Here is an 18,710-nt window from a genome sequence, read left to right on the forward strand (position 1 = left end):
AGGAAAATATCCAATTCTGATTCCGTCAGATCTTCAACACCATGAATTCATTAACCACGTATATTTCCTCACAGACATATGCAAAACAGAGGAAAAAACACATACATAGTGTAAAATCCTTAAAACAATTTTATTTCAAACACATACATAAAAATGGCTGTGTACCATAAATGTCCCTTATCTGAAAAGGTACAGTTTTAGACACATAGGGGTTATTTAAGAAAAGCTCCCCCTATTGAGCTATACCTCCTTTTCTGTAGGGCAATGATACTGCTCCATCAAAACTCCACCTGGTTCGCTTTTATGCTAAATTGGGTATATATGTCAACTCCCTGGATCTTGGCACTAGAACGCATATAATGCAGTTATTGGAGACTACGAGTTGGTCTCTACTTCGTAATCTTGAGTGACGTTATATATTTATGTTCTTAGGTTCTATATTTACAGATTAGGGGATATGTTTCCTTTTCTCTTGAGAGGCATAATGACATTCCCTCCACATTCGATTAATGGAAGGGTCAAGCTGCACCAGGGTTCGGGGATTTTTTTTTTTTATACTTTTGTTTTGCTTGTTTTATTTTGTTTCTTTGTTATCTGTTGCTATAGTTCTAATTGAATTATATATTCTATTCATGTGTATATGCTTAATAGCTGGTTATTACTGACTAGCTATACATTACAATTATGTTTTTTGTCTGATATTGTTTTTGAACTGTTTGTACAGTTTGCAGCTCTGTATATCTGTGTATTCATACAGTATGTGTGTATATGTATCTATGTGTATGCATATGTGAGTATATAAAATAAAAATTGTTTTGGAAAAAGAAAAAAAAAAACATGGGCAATTCTGGCCAGACAACGCTGGTCACGATCACTAAGCACCCATGGACAGACACTGCGCTGTCCATGGTGTTATTCCACCGGAGTCCTGCCACTTGCAGCAGTGGCCTGCATGTCCGCCAAACTCTTTGGCGCAAATTCAGACGTGGGTTTTGGAACGCCCGTATCTGCATTATTACTTAAAGTTGCTTTTCACATTACCGCCTCCGGTGACTGAGGACCCCTGCCTGACTAATTTGCATCTTTTCCCGGGTGAGTAGTTGAGAGCGTGTTTGGCCTGCCTTGGCACAAGCTTCCCCCGCAACCTATTATGAAGTGGTGTTGGCCCCCTCGACCCTACCTACAATCATGCTTGTGGTCCCTCCACCTGCGGCACCTGTTATCCCCTCGGGTGAAGATCTAGGAGTGAAGTGTGGCTAAGTCCTTCCGCTTGCCTGAACTTACCCTGCTGCCCGCGGCTGAGAGATCTTGACATCTTGTCTCGATCATCTGTGGGTGGTATTCGCCTCATCGCGGGGGAGCTTCGACGCTGACTGAGCCTGTGTCCCTGCTGAAAACGTGCTGCCGCTCTCACCCTTGGAGGTACTTTCTTGAAAATCTTGGCAGTGGTCTGCCTACCTGGTTTCCTCCACTGACTTTCCAGGGACCGGTGGCCTCAAGTATGTCTATCCCTAATCTGTTCTTTGTTCTCCCACTGCACCCCACCTCCCCATTTTTTCCCCTCCCTTTTTTTTTTACCTCAGATCTAATTAAGCTTGCTCTCCTGCTCTCCAGTGGACAGTTGCTATGCTAAAATCCACCCACTTGTTACAACAGATTTTGTCTAATTTGATGGGGGACTAGAGTGTTTCTTTTTAGCATCTGTTTTATTTAATTCTTGTTTTCATTTGTTTTATTGATTAGCCACTATACCAGTCTGATATTGTGTTTTTAATTTCTTTGCTGTAATATAATACCACCTTGTGGTTACTATTCCACATTACATCACATTTACAGTGTTAGTGATAATCAGACTAACTAACCATTCACATTATAGCAGCATTGTGAGTTCTGTTAGGCTTGTTGAACTGTCATTTCTTTTACACTCTTATTTTCACTGATCCAGATTTTTATTTGTGTAACATTTGTTTACTATATTATACTGTCACATTGTGCCCATTCTTCCACATTACTATGTCTACAGTGTTATAGTGAAGTCTTAGCTAACTGACATGTATCATTTATATCATATTCACAGTGGGTCATTCAATATTGCAATATGCTAATACACAAGCCTTCCCAATTGGGAGAGTGTTCTCCCCCACTACTATTTTCTGCTTCTACAGTGGTGTATGCGGTGTCTAATGTTGAAACTGTTCAACACTGTTTAACCAGTTGGCGATGGAATTATTGAATAAATTGATACCTCACATAAAGAACAGCTTTAATAATCTGTTGTCTCACTTGGACCTGACCTGGTCTCTATGACCGATAAGCCATCTTGTTTGACTGACCCGACTGTTACTGAGTGCTTTTGAGCTTAATGCCCCAGCCCTTGCTAGCTCCCCATCAGAGTGTGTTTTGCCTATGCCCATGCCTCTAATTGAAGCTGCCACCAATTGCTCCGACTTCTCATCTCTGTTCGGTATTGTTTAATTTTGGAGAGAACCCTGCTTCTCTTTACTTTGAAACTCAGCACAATGGAATGGGTTCAATCCCAACATATGCTACTCATGCTGCACAAAGCTAGTTACATTGATCTTTACTTTCCAATTTCTTACCTACCTGATGGAATTTTGGATTTTTTTGTTAGAAAGAAATGGTCACTCCTTCGTACTATGCATATACGATCTCTATTTAAGGATATCATAGGCGCTGTTACATAATTGCATGGTTCATTGCTCTTATTCTCATGGTTTCTTACGTTTGACCAATTTTCATTATCTTGGCTTTGGTAATTGATATCCCTACAAGCTTAAGCTGACGTTTTATTTCCTTATACCCCCTTTTGTCCTTTTGATTAATGTATTACCTATCTTCCTACATAACATCAAGCCATTTTGGTCTCGAGATATTTTAAGTATTGATTGTAAAAATAAAACCTGCTCACATTATCTTTGTATAGTTTATTTCAGTATTCATGTCTTTTATATCTCTACATTCTACACCAATTTTTTGCATTTTATGTTCTACTTTAGCAGTATTTAGTCTATCCTCAGGATGCGTGCTGCGGTTGTAGCTCCAGTTGTTCTTATTATGGTTGGTAAAATAGAAAATTGGAGGGTTAGAAGCATTGTATTAATATATCAGTCCATGATGAATGTTTGTTTCATTTTTGGATTTTTGTTGTGTATCCTTTTAGGAATACTTGTTATATATAGCATACTGTGCCCTATGTAATTTGTCAAATACTCTGAGTCATACGCTGTATCATCATGTCTGCTGTATTACTTCTCAACGGAATGGGATTGAAATGCCGCCGCCGGTTCAAATCCCGACAGCGGCTGCCCGTCAGGATGAAAATCCAGACAAAGGCAGGTATCCTCCCATGTCCAGTCCCGCACCCCCCCTAACCATAACCCTCCCTTAGTGGTGCCTAACCTCTTCCCCTAGTGCCTAACCCTAACCTCCCTCCCGGGGGTACCTAACCCTAGCCCCCCCTTACCGCTCCCTAAACCTAACCCTCCCGTGGAGGTGTCTAACCCTAACCTCTCCCTGGAGGTGCCTAACCACCCCCCAAAGCCTAACGCTAACCCAGCTAACTGCCGTAAACCTAACCCCCCCCCCCCGTGGCTAACAGGACTGGGCTTACCTCATTCGGGCACGCGTTATCCTGGATTCCGGCGTCGGGAATATGATAGGTGTCAGTATTTCGAAGCATATCATAAATCCCTAGCCGGCATTCTGCTGTCGGGATTGTGAATGGTGGCCTAACGGCTGCCGCTCACATAACTACATCCCTTCTCAACCAAGTATGCATTGTATTTACTGCTAATGTAACTTTAACCTGTATTGATACACTTGCTTCAATAAAAAGCTGTTTAAAGATTGTACCGTGACTGGTAATACTGGATGTGTGTGCTGGGTGAAATAAAACCAAAAATATATTTTTCCATATTTAAAGGAGAGTGCTTGCTTTATTGTGAAGAAATTTTAACCAATTGTAATAGTAAATAATACTTTTACTGGTTTTATGATATTTTTTGCCTGAGCCAGATTTCACCAAACCATGTGTAGTGCTGACTTTGATGTATTGACGTTCTTGTTTTCTGTAGATGGAAGTGGGGATACTGCAAAAACTTTAGATGCTCTGCAAATAAGAGTGAAACGACAGGAGAACCTTCTTCAAAGATGTAAAGAAAAGATTCGGTCATATAAGGACCAGTGTTCTCAGCTTAGCAGTGAAAAAGACGCTCTACAGAACCAACTAGATGAGAGGCTCCAAGAGCTTGAAAAGATTAAGGTATACTAGTAATATTATTAAAAATGTATTTCTTTGTTTTTTATTTTTCAAACTAGCTTAAAAAAATTACCACTGTGTAGCAATGTAAGACAGTGGTTGCTGTACTACATGACGCATCCCTTTACTTGTCCTTTAGTCATTTTGTAATACAATTCTGTCTGCAGCATTACTTGCTTTATTTATTGTGATGTTTGTACATTTGAATAGCTGTAAATAAACATAATAAAGCTGTCCATGCCTTATAGAGCACATAGACCATTTACTTTCTAATATTTGCTTAAGCTCCCTCATTAGTTGCTAAAAATGTTTATTTTTTGACATCTTCAACATCAAACACAGCTTATATCCTCAAGAGGATCTTCCATATTATACTTACGGAGTATACTGACATGAGAAGTCCCTATTCCTGTTGCTTCCCTTTAAATAATCCATACTAGCACCCCTCACCCCCATTTCTACAACTCCAGCTGAAGATTACTCTTTCATTGCTAAGTAAGTTAATGCACAGTGCTGAAACTTTGAGATAGAAATGTAGAAGTGCCACAGGTAACTCTCTTAGCTATCTTTGAATTCAATGTTCACACCGTTTCATGGAGCGGTTTTGCCTCTTTGCTTACTACCCAGCTGTTTTGATTTACGTATTTGTCCGCTGTAAATTAATGTTAAATAATGGAAAACCTCAAAAGGTTTATATAACTAGTACCAACCTATTAGGCATATCCCTTCCTTAGCCTAACTTGTGCTGGTTTGTGCCAAGCTAATACTTTATTTTGTTGGTATGTGTTGCAATTAAATATGTGTTTATATGTTGCTTTGCAAAAACAGCATCTTGGGAGCTTGTTGTTCACTTGTAAACAGCGTAAAACATAATACAATCCGGTGCTCTATAGCCTAATGAAACCTGCTTTTTATATTTTTTTGTCAAATATTTTAAACTTTGATTTCTACAGCAGACTGTACTTTTCATATTATTTTTTCAAATATGTTGTCCAAAAAGAATGTGTGTTCAATATCAATAAGCATTTGTGTGTGACATTCCAGGAACTTCACACGAGTGAGAAGACCAAGCTGATAACCCAACTGAGGGATGCCAAGAATTTAGTTGAACAGCTCGAACAAGATAAGGTAAACATTCAGCTCAGATACAGTAGATGTCAGCACAACTTCACTTGGCGTTGTCCATGATCATAGTGAGATATAGGAGTAAATTTACTAAAGTGAGAGTTTTTAGAAGTGAGTTTTAGAAGAGATGTTGCCAATAGCAACCAATCAGATTCTAGCTATTATCTTCTAGAAGGTGCTAGTTTAATGTTAAGTAGAATCTGATTGGTTGCTATGGGCAACATCTCTTCTAAAACTCACTTCTAAAAATTCTCACTTTAATAAATTTACCCCATAGTGTGATATACCCTCTTGGCACCCTGCTAAGGTGACAACTTTTTGTGAATAACTATTGACTCAGTTATAATGATCGTAATAGCTCCTTCGGTCATCCCAATCTCAGCTCAGTCTCAATTCCAGGAAACATCATGGGTCGGACTCAATTAGACGCGAAAAGCCGTAATCCGCAAAAAAGTTTTGCCTATTGCCGCTTTTCGCCTGTTTGCGTCTTCTCTCTAAATTCAATACTAGGACGTTTTCGCGTATGCAGAAACTCAATGCACTGTAACAGGCAGAAACGTTTGGACACCTCCCTGCCCCCCCACCTCAAAGGACAAATCAGCAAAAAAAAATTACCAAAGAAAACACTCCAGAAAAGACGTCATTTTTGGGTACGAAAATGAAAAAATTGGGGGACAAGGATAAAAACTAGCAAAATAGTTTCCTTGGGGGGCTGTATGGATGGGACAGGTGTTTTTAGGATTACAGGTGCATGCAGCAGGTGGATTTTTCATTTTTTTTAAAAAGTGCACTTTAGAGACAAAAAAATATTCTAGCACCCATTTCAAGTACCCCAAATTTGACTGGACTATTTTTTTTTAACCCAAAAATACTGTTTTCTATCATTCTTCACCACTTTTACAAAAAAGTTTCTAGAAAGTTTTTAACTAACTAAAGGACACAAAGTACATTTATTAGGGCTAATAGTACACATCTGTAATGATTTCCTGTGTCAGAGCGTCTTATTTTGGGGTGCAGACTAATTCCACCCTTCTATTCAGTACTTTCCGTCTATTATGCATTCGCCGATTTGCGTTTTAGCCTGTTCTGCAATTGAATAGGGCGAAACGCAGGGACGCGCATTCCGCAAATTCGTGTACCAAACACGGGAATGTGGTAGAAAGTACAACAGGCGAAAAGTTTGGGACTTTTCGCGGCTAATTGAGTACGGCTTATATTGGTAAATATGTGCAATTGGAAGTGAACCATGCATTTAACTTTTTGCATTGTGTGACATTTCACTATTTGTACTTGTATATAAGCTGCTTCTCTTTAGAAGGAGAGTTAAGAAGTACGTGGTTCAGAGCTTTAGGGGGCGATTCAATTGCTTTGCACGCCCCCTGCTGGGCGTCTGTACAATAGCCTCAAGATGGATCAATTCAATTTAATTGTTGTTTTGCCTATTAGTATTTAACGTGCCTAAGAGGTTGAAGTACACTCTTGCAGTGCCTAGCCAGATTGTGCAGTGACCAACATCTTTACATTTTCAAAGATATAGCTGTGTCCTCACTCGTCTTTGCTGCATTCGCACTTAGTCCCATGAGACTGCTAACACCGGGCGTCTTTTTTTACCAAAAATGCATCTAAGTCGCAATGCGATGTGACTAGGACGCACCAAGAGACTGTGCTGATTAATTTTATATGCAGCACTTGTATATCTGTGTGCGACTTAGTTTCTGACTCAGTTTGCGAAGTGCTATGATGCAGAAGCCGCAGCTTTTGTTCACGCCAAGTTCCGTTTACAGACTCAGGTGCACACAGACATACAAGTGTCACATAATTAAATGAATCAGCACAGTCTCCAGGTGCATCCTAGTTGCATCGCATTGCGACTTAGATGCGTTTTTGGCACAAAAAAATGCCCAACGCTAGCAGAGTTGCATGGGACCTGGTGGCTCTCTCACGCCGGACATATCGCGCTGCATAACGTATTGAGGCTAGATGAGCAAGGACATATCTGTAGGTATGTAAACGCAAAGAAGAAAAGGATTCTTCACCGATTCTGTCCCCATGTGAATGTTTAAGTACACGACAAACAATGGAATGGTTTTGCTTTATCTATTCTGTACAGGGAATGGTCATTGCAGAGACAAAGCGACAGATGCATGAGGCACTAATGATGAAGGAAGAGGAGGTTTCTCAGCTTCGTACACGAGTCAAGCAGCTTACTACAAAATGCGATCAGCTACAAGAGCAGAAAGAGAAATCAGAGAAAGCTGGTGAGGAGGTCTTTTCAGCCAAATTGCACAATATTTTATTCTAGCCTGGTAGCCAGAGAGGTAAGCGAGCTCTGCTCACAAGCTTACAATCTATAGGAGTTGACACGAGGGTAGCTGCCACTTACTGCATATTGATCTGACCAGATTGCAAGGGAAAAAAGTGCTTTGTGTGGAGTTTTGTTCCAATCACACAATAGACTTAATGTAAGTTTTGTGTAGAGGAGAGTGAGGACACAAGTGTGGTTTAGAAGATTGATGGTTTTGGAGGCCCTTAGTGGGCCTGATTCAGAGGTGATCACCATGTCAATGTTGCAAGCAAACTGGCAAGTGGCACTGTGCATGTGTCCCGATAGTTAACGCAGGTAGACGCAGAGCGAATTTAGGGCCTGATTCATTCAAATGCAGAAGGAGGTGTCTGTAGGACACAGACACCTTGCTGCCTCTGCGATCCCATTGCAACTATTGCTGCAAAATTGATCCCTTTGGCCAGGCTGCGGCAGCTGAAGCTTACCAAAGCCTGACTGGGTCCTGAGAGGCCAGGAAATCCACCGACTGTGTCCACCGGCGAAGACCCTGGCCTCGTCCCTCCTGGAAAAAGCCATTTCCAGGAACGGTGACTAGCCATGCCTCCTCTATGCCCCCGAACGCTGCAGCATGTCAGTTATGCTGCGGCTTGGGAGGGTCTGCAGGCAAGATCATAGGACCCGTTCTGCACATGCGTAGAATAGGTCCTGCGCATGCGCAGATCACTCTACATTGGAATTTTACGCTAACCATCGGGTTAGCACACTTTTCTGAATCGGATCCTTAGACGCAATAGCTCTGGGTGTTCCGGGGAGGTAACGGGTGGCTTGGCAGATGTGGGCTTGTCGTTGAAAGTATCTGCATCTTTTGCCGTAGTAGCGCAGGCACGGGACGCCATGTTTAGACTGACAAATTGCAAACGCCATAGGGATGGTGCAAGCTTTGATGGTGTGTCTAAAGAAGCACTGAGACGGATTAACGGCGCAGCCTATAGGCGTCTCAGTAGAAAGATCATCGGCTGCGGCATTATCATAAAGATGCGGCAAAATACACATCCGCAATTGCGTGCACCCCTGAATCGGGCCCAGTGGGTGCAGCCTGAAGAAAGTCCTGTAACTGGGTGGGGGAGCAGGTAGTGTGGAGATATTTTGAAACAAGTACATAGATTTGTTGGTTAAGTTTAAGGCCTTTTATGTTAGTTGAAGTATTTTATATTGGAATCTGTAAAAAATGCAGGGTTCACTGACAGAACGGAGCAGCAGCAAAATCATTTTTTTCAAGGAAATTAGTGGAGTTGCTGCATTCAAAATAGAAAATCTGGTTAGGGGAAGACCAGTAATGGGGGAATTGCTATAGTCAGTGGGGGAGATAGTGAGTGTATTAGTAATGTTTTGCAGTGTCTTGTGTAAGATGTGCCTTCTTTTCAGAATGGGCTTAATCACTGCATTCTTAGTAGTGATAGAAAGATACTAGTGGAGAGAGATTATAGCTAAGGTTGTGATGAGTATGGGAGACATGCATTGACTGACTTGTGTGGGTGTAGGGTCAGCTATTACAGTTGGTTTATTAGGAAGATTAGAAAAAGTAGATACCTACTGTACTTCATTTGATCCCACAAATGATGAAGAGAAGGACCAGAGGGTGCAAGGAAGGAATCAAACAGCTTGTTGGTTGAGGCAGATGGTAACATTTCATGGCGGATCTTAACAATCTTGTCCTTGATTTTTGAAGCAAGATCTTGGATGTTGATGGCAGTCAGAGGGTTTAGTTTGGGAGAGTTGAGAAGAGATTTAAATGCATTAATGAGGTGTTTTGCGGTTAAAGTCATGAAAAGATATAAAAGAGTGGAAGAATGTAAAGAATTTTGATGGAAAAACCTTTGGTGTAGGATACTTTTGCCAGTGTCACACTACTTATCATGGCAGTTTTTGAAGACCACCTATTTCTTGTGTGTGTGTCACAGCTGACATCGTGGTCAATGCAGAGTATAGAGTACAGGTTGAGTCTCCCATATCCAAATATTCTGAAATACAGATTTTTTTTTTAGCATGACTGATATAGTGAAACATTTGCTTGTTGATGGTTCAATGTACACAAACTTTGTTTAAGGCACAAAATTATAAAAAAAAAATTGTATAAAATTACCTTCAGACTTTGTGTATAAGGTGTATATAAAACATAAATGCATTCTGTGTTTAGATTTGTGTCCCATTCCCAAGATATCTCATTATGGTATGCATATGTTTCAAAATACAGAATATTCTGATATCTAAAGTACCCTTGGTCCCAAGCATTTTGAATATGGGAGACACCAATAGGCCGAACAAAACTCTTGACAGCATGAGCACCCAATGTGCATATTTCACCACTAGGTTTGTGATGACTGATCTGATTTTTTTTTTGTATTTTGGAAAAAAAAAAACAGCCTAGAATTATATCTGTTTTCCTATATAATTTTCAATGACCGTTTACATACTGCTTAATCATGACTGGGTACAGTAAGTTTGTATTTTTCAGTATTTTCCAGTAATGTCACTTCTGAGCACAATCTGCCCACTGCTATAAATATGACTAATGTCTGTCTGAGTTTCACAGTTGACAGCTGCACATAATTATGCAGTGATTTTATTCATGTAAGTGTGCTAGTAATGTGCTGACACTTCTAATGTCTCTATCTTGGATATAAGCAGAGGTCATACTTATTGTATTAACTCGTCAGATTAACAGTTTGCAAATTCCGATCAGAAAGCTTTAATGTCCGGTTATGCAAGCACAACCTAAGTCTTCAGCATCTCCTTCGTGATGTTTGACGGATGCAAGATGTGAGTGAAGGAAACGTAGAAGCTGTAACATTTCTCACTATACATGCTCCGTAATCTGTACTCTGACAGGATATGAGCAAATCTCTTCTCTTTAGTCCTTTATTGAAGGCATAACACAGTCCATCCTCCATCTCCATTAGATGTGCCAGTGTTCTAAAGTATATAGTGAAAACAAAATCTGTTATGATGTTCCTCCCTTTCAGCATGCCGGTGGATAATGTGGTTATTGAACAGTTCTATTACTGAACCTAATCATAGGTGTCTACAAAGCCAATTTTTGTCTATATCAGTGGTGCTCGATCATTTTCCACCAGTATCCGGTTGTCTGATCAACCTCAGTTACATCTACAATACATACATCGACCACCGTACATCGACTCCATCGAGGTCGACAGGTACTATAGGTGGACCAACTATAGTTGGACCGCAACTCTATATTGACAAACACGAGATCGATACGGACATTAGATCGACACTACAGTTGATAGAACCAAAGCATACCGACAATATGAAGATCAACAACACACATGATAGACATAATATAAGATCGAAACTAAATAGGTTGTCAGTTAATAGATCGATATATAAATAGGTCGACAGTTAACAGATCGACAAATAAAAGATCGACAAGTCCAAGTTCGACACCAAATAGTTAGACCGTTAATAGATAGACATATCTAAAGATCGACGAGTCCTTGATTGAACTAAATAGGTCGACAGTTAATAGATCGACAAATAATTGATCGACGCGTTACAGTTAGACATTACAAAAAGGTATACATCCTAGATGCTGCCCTGCTAATAGCGCATCCCCCGCCGCTACTTTCAACTGTGGCACTACAAGTCCCAGCCAGCCCTTACATCCCTGCAAGCGCTTCTGGCAATGCAAGCCCCAACGTCCACCCTGCAGTACTTGTTCCTAATTGCTGGTCACCCGCATGCACTGCAGTGCACCCCTTCATCAACCCCCCCTCCCTGTGCTCACCGCTATTCCTGGACACCTGGACCTGGGGGCATCTTCACCCTAGCAATAACAAGCGGCCTAGCTTAAGACGCTGCCCCGCTACTAGCGGGCAGCGTCTTAAGCTAGACTGCAGCATCTTAATGTAGATGGCTTGTTATTTTTAGGGGTGAAGATGCCCCAAGCACGGGGGGGGAGGGGGGTTGATGAAGGGGTGCACTGCAGAGCATGTTAGGGATAAGGGCTGCAGGGTGGATGTTGGGACTTGCATTGCCAGGAGCGCTTGCAGGGATGTAAGGGCTGGCTTGGAACCTGTAGTGCCACGGTTGAAAGTAGCGGCGGGGATGCGCTATTAGCGGGCAGCGTCTTAAGCTAGACTGCTTGCTATTGCCAGGGTGAAGATGCCCCCAGGTCCAGGCGTCCAGGAATAGCGGGGAGCACAGGGAGGGGGGTTCATGAAGGGGAGCACTGTAGAGCATGGGGGTGCCCCGCAATTGGGGGATAAGGGCTTCAGGGTGGATGTTGGGGCTTGCATTGCCAGGAGCGCTTGCAGGGATGTAAGGGCTGGCTGGGACCTGTAGTGCCACGGTTGAAAGTAGCGGCAGGGGATGCTCTATTAGCGGCTAGCAACTAGGATATATACCTTATTGTATTGTCTAACTGCAACATGTCGATCATTTATTTGTCGATCTATTAACTGTTGACCAATCTAGGACTCGTTGATCTTTGATATGTCGATCTATTAACTGTCGAACTATTTGGTGTCGATCTTTTATTTGTCTACCTATTTAGATTCGATCTAGGAAGCGCCTGTCTATTGTTATTGTCAGACTTTACATTGTCTAACTAAGTACAGTCGCCCTTATATACCGGTCTATCTTAGATATTCGATATATTACATATCGATCTATTGTCGCGTTCGACTAGATTAGTCTAACTAATGTTACTATCGATCTATGGTAAGTCGATCTACACTCCCTGTCTAGCTAACGTGGTCAACCTATTTATTGTCTATCTAGACATGGCCGATCTATTAATCCACACGCTTTCCACCTTGGTACCCCCTGGCAGCCCATTTGTTTTAGTTGTACCCTCAATATTTGCAAAGCAAAACATTTGCAATAAATATAATTGCTATTGGATAAAGTGTTTAAGTTCCACTATCCAAAATATGCTATAAACAAGATTTAAAAATTTGACACAAGAATAGAATGAAGTGTGTGTGTATATATATATATATATATATATATATATATATATCTCACATACTACGATTTAAGAAAAAGTTTATAATACTTCAATAATTTTTTTTCGTTACATCTTAATTATTATGAAACAACTAGGAGCTGGTAGACATATGGTAACATGCGATACCAAAGGCTGATGTCATATTCAAGTTCTTGGCTTTGTGTCAGAAATGGTATGGATTTCATTAAATTTAGATAATGGGCCTAATACTGAGTCGCACAAAATGGCAATGTTCACATAGTTGAGCAATTACTTGTAACTGCGCGTGCACAAAAAGATCCGGAAACCTTTACGACGTATGCGTTACACAGCGACTATGCACAAAGGTGCTGCTGTGACCGGGACAGAATTATGTGGAGGAAAAATTATGGGCATTCCTGGGTGGTGACCAGGATATGAGCTGTTCATTGGGCATGTTATGGGAATGTCAGTGCAAGCATAGGAGGCCGTGGTTAGACCGAGAACTGCACCTGCCTTGGGCTGATGCAATTTCTTCTTCAGGGTTTATAGGTGTGTGTGTGCGTGTGTGTGCGTGTGTGTGTGTGTGTGCGTGTGTGTGTGTGTGGTCACAGAGTTCCAAACAGCTTTAGATCCCAGGATGCATCGGTCGTCGGCCAAATATACCCCAGTCACAAGCAGACAGTTTTTCGTTTAGTGCGGCAGGATATGGTTGCACCTTTCTAACAGGGAGACTACTTCAGCAGTCCCAAGCTTTTATTTTTATGAGTTATTTTATTTTATTTCAGAGCAAGCTGCGCTAGGCGTCCCAATGGACGTCTGTGCTGCTGCTCCATCTACCAGCGCCACAACACTGGTAACTGGTCCAGTGATTTTTCTACTTCAGGATCCATAGGGGGTCCACAGGGTTGACCTTGGGGTATAGGTTGGGAACCAAATCCGGGCACCACGCAGTTAAAGCTTTTAGCTCCCAGGATGCACTTGGGTCCACTCTCCCTATAACCCCACCCCCAGCCAGAGGCACCTCAGTTTAAGTTGTGCCCGGCCGGAGTCGGGTCACCGTTTAGTGCAGTGGGGAGCTGATTAGCAGCCCCTAAGCTTTATTTTTTCTAAGTACAGAGTTTTTTTATTTTTACTTTGGACTTTCAGAGCGGCAGCGTCGGACTGTCCATAGGACGTCTAAGCTGCCGCTCCGTCACCCCGCCGGCGCTGAGACGCCAGTACAGATCTGGGGATCTCAGCGGGACCCCAGAGTCTGTACTAGCCGAACTCTGCGGGCGCCCAGGACTGCTGCCGGATCTACGGGGAGCAGGTAAGGTCGCGGATCAACGCTTGCGGTGATCCGCGCATTTAATATGCAGTCCTGTGCCTCCGGTCTCCGGGGACAGACCGGAGGCGCCGGCAGTGGCGGCGGGCCCCCCATACCCCATGTGTCCACTAGACCACCAGGGACTTACTGATCGGCGCTGGGAGCCGGCGTCCCGGGAGGTTAATAGCCGGCCAGGGGAGGAAGCTTTCCCTGTTACAGCGGCTCCTCCCCTCAGCTCAGCGCGCCTTTCAGTATGTATAGTCTGGCGTCGCTGAGCTGCTTCCTCCGCGGGCCACGCTTCTTCTGAGGTCTCCAGCGGCCATTTTCTTGTGGAGCAGCAGCAGAGCTCCGGAGATGGCAGTGAGTCCAGTCCCCCTGCGTACCTCACCATCAGGTCAGTGTACACAGCGCTGTAGCCTTCCCAGACACTGAATCTGGGTAAGTTGAATGCAGTGTAATAGTGCAGTATATTATATGACATGTTTATGTATATATGTATATATCTGCATGGTATGTGACTTATGCTAGTGCTGACTGTCTGTATTTAATTCTCTCACCTGTCAGTGTATTTCTATCCCTTTTCCTTATCTGCCCTAATACAGCTGTACTTAGGGTGGTTCTGAGACCTCACATTTATATACTCGTTGATATTTGTGAGGTTTGTCACATACTGTTGCGTGCTGCACGTTGCCACATTTTCGTTGGAACTGTGTGTTGCATACGCTGAAAATGGGTCCCTGCGGCTAATTTTAGCATCAGTCAGGACCAGTATAGCACTGCTTGATATTTCCGCCAAGATTGGTCAGATATGTTTGACCAGGAGATAGAGCGTTATACTGCACCCATTTTTGCTATCCTGCAAGTCATGTGCTGCAGGTGTTAGTGCGGAGGATTTGTTTCATAAAGGGTTCTGTGTGTGGCGTCATCTGGTGCCGGCCCCTTTCACGACCCCCTTGGGAGGTTTGTTTTCTCGGGATCCTCTCAATTGCGGATCGCCGGGTGGGCCCCATTGTTGTACCTCACCTGGGGGTTACTTCACAATAATGCCCTTTTCATCTCAGGGTATCTCGCAGTTTCTTGCACTCTTCCCCTGTGACACAGACTACTGCTCCCTGCAGGGGTTTTTCGCAGTATATGAAATCCCCCTGGTGCCACCATAGTCTGTCATTCCCCTTGCAGGGATTCCCACGGCCACCCTGGGTGGATGTCGTTTTCTACGAAACGCAAATTGGCGTGGTTGACGCCCTGTGGTTACTTCCCAGTTGGCTCTGCGTGAACTGGATACTGTTTTGGGCTCTTTCCCTCTTACACGGGGGGAAGCCTATTTCAAGTATTATTATCCCTGCTTTGGGCTGGTGGCAGGTCCATTCTGGTTAGAGTGAATGTTGACCTGCACCTGTATCATACACCCTCAGTATTGCGTGCCTTCTGGTTCCCTGTTGCTGACTAGCGGGGGGATCGCATGGCGGGACTCTGGCTGTTGTCAGTTATGAGGTATTACAACAGTGTTTGGCCTCCTGTCCCAAATTCCCTGAGGGTCATCACGAGCCCCTCATGGGGTGGATGGGCGTGTTACTCGTCAGATTACAGACATTACTATGCATCCCATTCCTGCGTGGTCGGATTCTTCTGATCCGTAGGTGGTAACTTTGCCTGAAATCAGTATACTCGCTTTCAGGGGTTGGCTATAGCATGGTTGGTTAATACTATTGCATACTGAGCTGATGCATTTGTAATGTTTTTTCCCCACCAACACGTCTGGGGTTCAAATGTATTTGGTCGCTCATGTAATATATGCAGTTGTCATAGGTGGACATGCCTATATTGGATACCAGTCTCCTAACTTTCAGAGTTACGGCTGCGACGGTATCCTCCGTAATACCCTATGGCTGCGCTCTGGGAATGCAGAGGTGCAGATACCATCTATAGGGTAGATCTTGTTGGGTCCTGACCTTGACAGTGGCAGTACAAATTTCCCGCCTTCAGCTATGCCCACTACAGGGCCTCAGACTAAGTCTATTAAGTCTTTTTGTCCTCTGGGTCAGCCTAAAGGTCTGTTTCTTCAACCGAGCAGGCCTGGACTGCCAGCCAATCCTGCTTCTGATATCGTCAGCATGACGAGACAGGCCTACCACTGGAAGATGGCGATTTTCTCAGTTCGCCCGGTACTAGTGTCTAGTTGCCGCGGCTACGTGGGTAGGAGGGTACGCCCTCTCTTTGCTCAGGCGGCCTATTTCCATGTGATGGTACGCAGGCCCTTATTCGGACCCGAACAGGGCCTTACGAATCCAGAAAGCTATACAGTTGTTGGGGTAAGCGGAGCTAATTGGGCCATCCCCACTTTCTCAGCGAGGGACTGGTTGTTCTGCTTTCTTTCTGGTGCGGTGGCTGAATGGTCCTCTTTGGCCTATTCTCTGTCTCAATTCCCTGAACCAGTTCCTAAAGCTACCTGGGCTCAGGAGGCAATCCCTATGCTCCATCATACTATGTTTGGAACCTGGGGACTTTATGGTATCACTGGATATACAGGACGCATGCCTACGGGCACTTACAGAGACCTTGCCTCAGCATGGACTGAGGTTTGCTGTATCACAGCACTTACGGTTTTCGGGCTCTGCCTGGTGGGACTGTTCTCAGCCCCACAGGGCTTTACCAGCGTTTTGGATTTTCTGACAGTTCTTCTGTTCAGTATATCCCAATGCTCCTGTACCTGGATGGCCTCCTGCTCTTAGCAGGATCACCGGGGTACTTTACAGCCGGGTCAGGTTGACTGTGGCTTCTTCAGGGTGCAGAAGTTTAATCAATGGGGAAAAAGTCCTCCCTGCATCCCTCTCTGGGTATTCTTCACCTAGGAGCCCTGCTGGATTCTCAGAATCCGAGAATTCTTCTGGCGTAAGACGGCATCTCCACTCTTCCATTAGGAGTACATGGATGTCTGCGCACTCTGGGATGCATGGTCCACTATTCAGTGTCTGCCTTTGGAAGGGTGGAATGGGCTTAGTTCCATTCCAGGCCTTTCCATAATTGGCTTATCTCCAGATGGAACAAGTTTTTTTCTGTCTGATCACTGTTCAAATGATGCTGCTCTCCCCGGAGGCAAGTCTGTCCCTTTTCGGGTGACTATGACCATCTCGTCCAGGGTATTCTTTGCTAAGGACAGTGTCTGGTTCGCATCCATTTCAGTGCAATTGGATGTCTGTCGATTCCACCCTGTCAATTAACTTGTTGGAACTTTAGCCTGTCTTGGGCCTTCACACTGGCATAGCCCTTGTTTCCCGGTGAACCTGAAAAAGTTCAGTCCGACAGGGTCAGAACAGTAGCTTCCTTTTTAGCAATACTGTTCGTTGGGTGGCAATGTCAGGTATGTCATACATTCGGACATTGTCTGAGGGTCTCCTCCCGACCATCTCGACAGTGTTCATTTCAGGTGCTCTCCATTGGGAAGCGGGAGTCCTCAGCCGTTACGACGTGCATCCCGGGGACTAGTCTCTTCCCCAAGAGAGGTTTCATCTCCTGGTGAGCAGGGGGGGGGGGGGGGGCCCTCCTGAGGTGACACTCATGGCCTTCTGACTCTATCACACTATGGTGTTACAGTCCAACTCTGGGGATTCTGAAGCAACCTTCAGTGACTCTTTGTCGGTGAAGGGGTTCTTCCAATTTGCGTACCTGTGTTCTCCAGTCTCCATTCTTCCTCGAGGGAAGTGTTTCAATCGAGACAGAGATGCTTTCCTGCTGGTGGCTCCTGATTGCCCCAGATGTCAGGGGTACTTGGTTTTTCGGAGTCTCTCCATCGATACTCCATTCCTGATGCTTCACTACCCAGACCTGTTGTCTCAGGGTCCTGGGGTTTGCCTTGGACCTGGGTCGTTTGTCTTTGACTACGTCCCTACAGTGGTCTTACGGCTTCCATGGCTTTGTCATCGTTGGAATGATTGGAGCACATGGATCAGCTTTTGCTGGGACCTACCACAAACTGTGGCAGCCATCATTCTTATGGTATTATACCTATCGATACGATCCTCTGGTGTCCAGGATTTCCAGATATTCTGGCATTCCTTCCGGCTGGCTTGGGTTTCACCCTCGGCCTGGCCTTCCTGACAGTGCAGATCTCTACACTGTCAGTATGATTAGGTTATGGAATTGCTCCGCTCTGATATCCAGTTCATCCTTTGGAGTGTTTTCTGGATTATGCCTCCATTTGTCCTCCCTAGGGACTCCTTGGGAGTTAGGAGTGGTTCTTCGTTAACTCCGGGGAAAGTTAATGGAACCGCTGGTTGTGATAGCCATTACATGGTCTATTGCTTTGGCTTTCTCTCTTTCTATCAGGGAGTTTATATCAACCAGGTGAGTGTCGGAATTGGGAGCGTTCTCATGTGGCTCCCTCTTCTGGAGGGCATCTTGTCAGGGTGTGAGTTGCTCTCACCCTGTGTTTCTTCTTAGTGATTTTCAGGTTCCATATTATTCTGGAACTTATGGTGCGGCCATTCAGTCCCCAGTCCTCTCGGCTGGTGTGGCCTCATTGACTGTGGTCCGGCCTCTGTGGATTTATGTGATCCATTCAAGTTCCTGACGGAAATCGGACTCCTTATTGGTGGTCTGAGATTTCTGGTTTTAACAGGAAAGGATGGCCGGCCTATGGCCATATGTTGGCTGGACGGCCTCGTATGTCTTCTTCAGGGGTCTACCCATGGGTAGGCCTTTCTGTTGTTGCTGCTTGTTTTTTCTC

The 18,710-nt window shown here is 44.0% G+C and overlaps 1 protein-coding gene across 3 annotated transcripts in view; it reads left to right on the forward strand.

Annotated features, from left to right (window-relative positions):
* Positions 1-18,710, forward strand: part of GOLGA4 (golgin A4) — a 139,055-nt gene that overhangs the window by 51,826 nt on the left and 68,519 nt on the right. For all 3 annotated transcript variants that reach the window (XM_088464245.1, XM_088464254.1, XM_088464262.1), the window contains 3 exons: positions 4,095-4,282; positions 5,324-5,407; positions 7,515-7,662. In XM_088464245.1, the coding sequence (XP_088320371.1) occupies positions 4,095-4,282; positions 5,324-5,407; positions 7,515-7,662 (420 nt within the window). The remainder of the gene's footprint in view (positions 1-4,094; positions 4,283-5,323; positions 5,408-7,514; positions 7,663-18,710) is intronic.

Source organism: Taudactylus pleione, unplaced genomic scaffold, assembly GCF_031769625.1.
Source record: "Taudactylus pleione unplaced genomic scaffold, aTauple2 ptg000054l, whole genome shotgun sequence".
Lineage (NCBI taxonomy): Eukaryota > Metazoa > Chordata > Amphibia > Anura > Myobatrachidae > Taudactylus > Taudactylus pleione.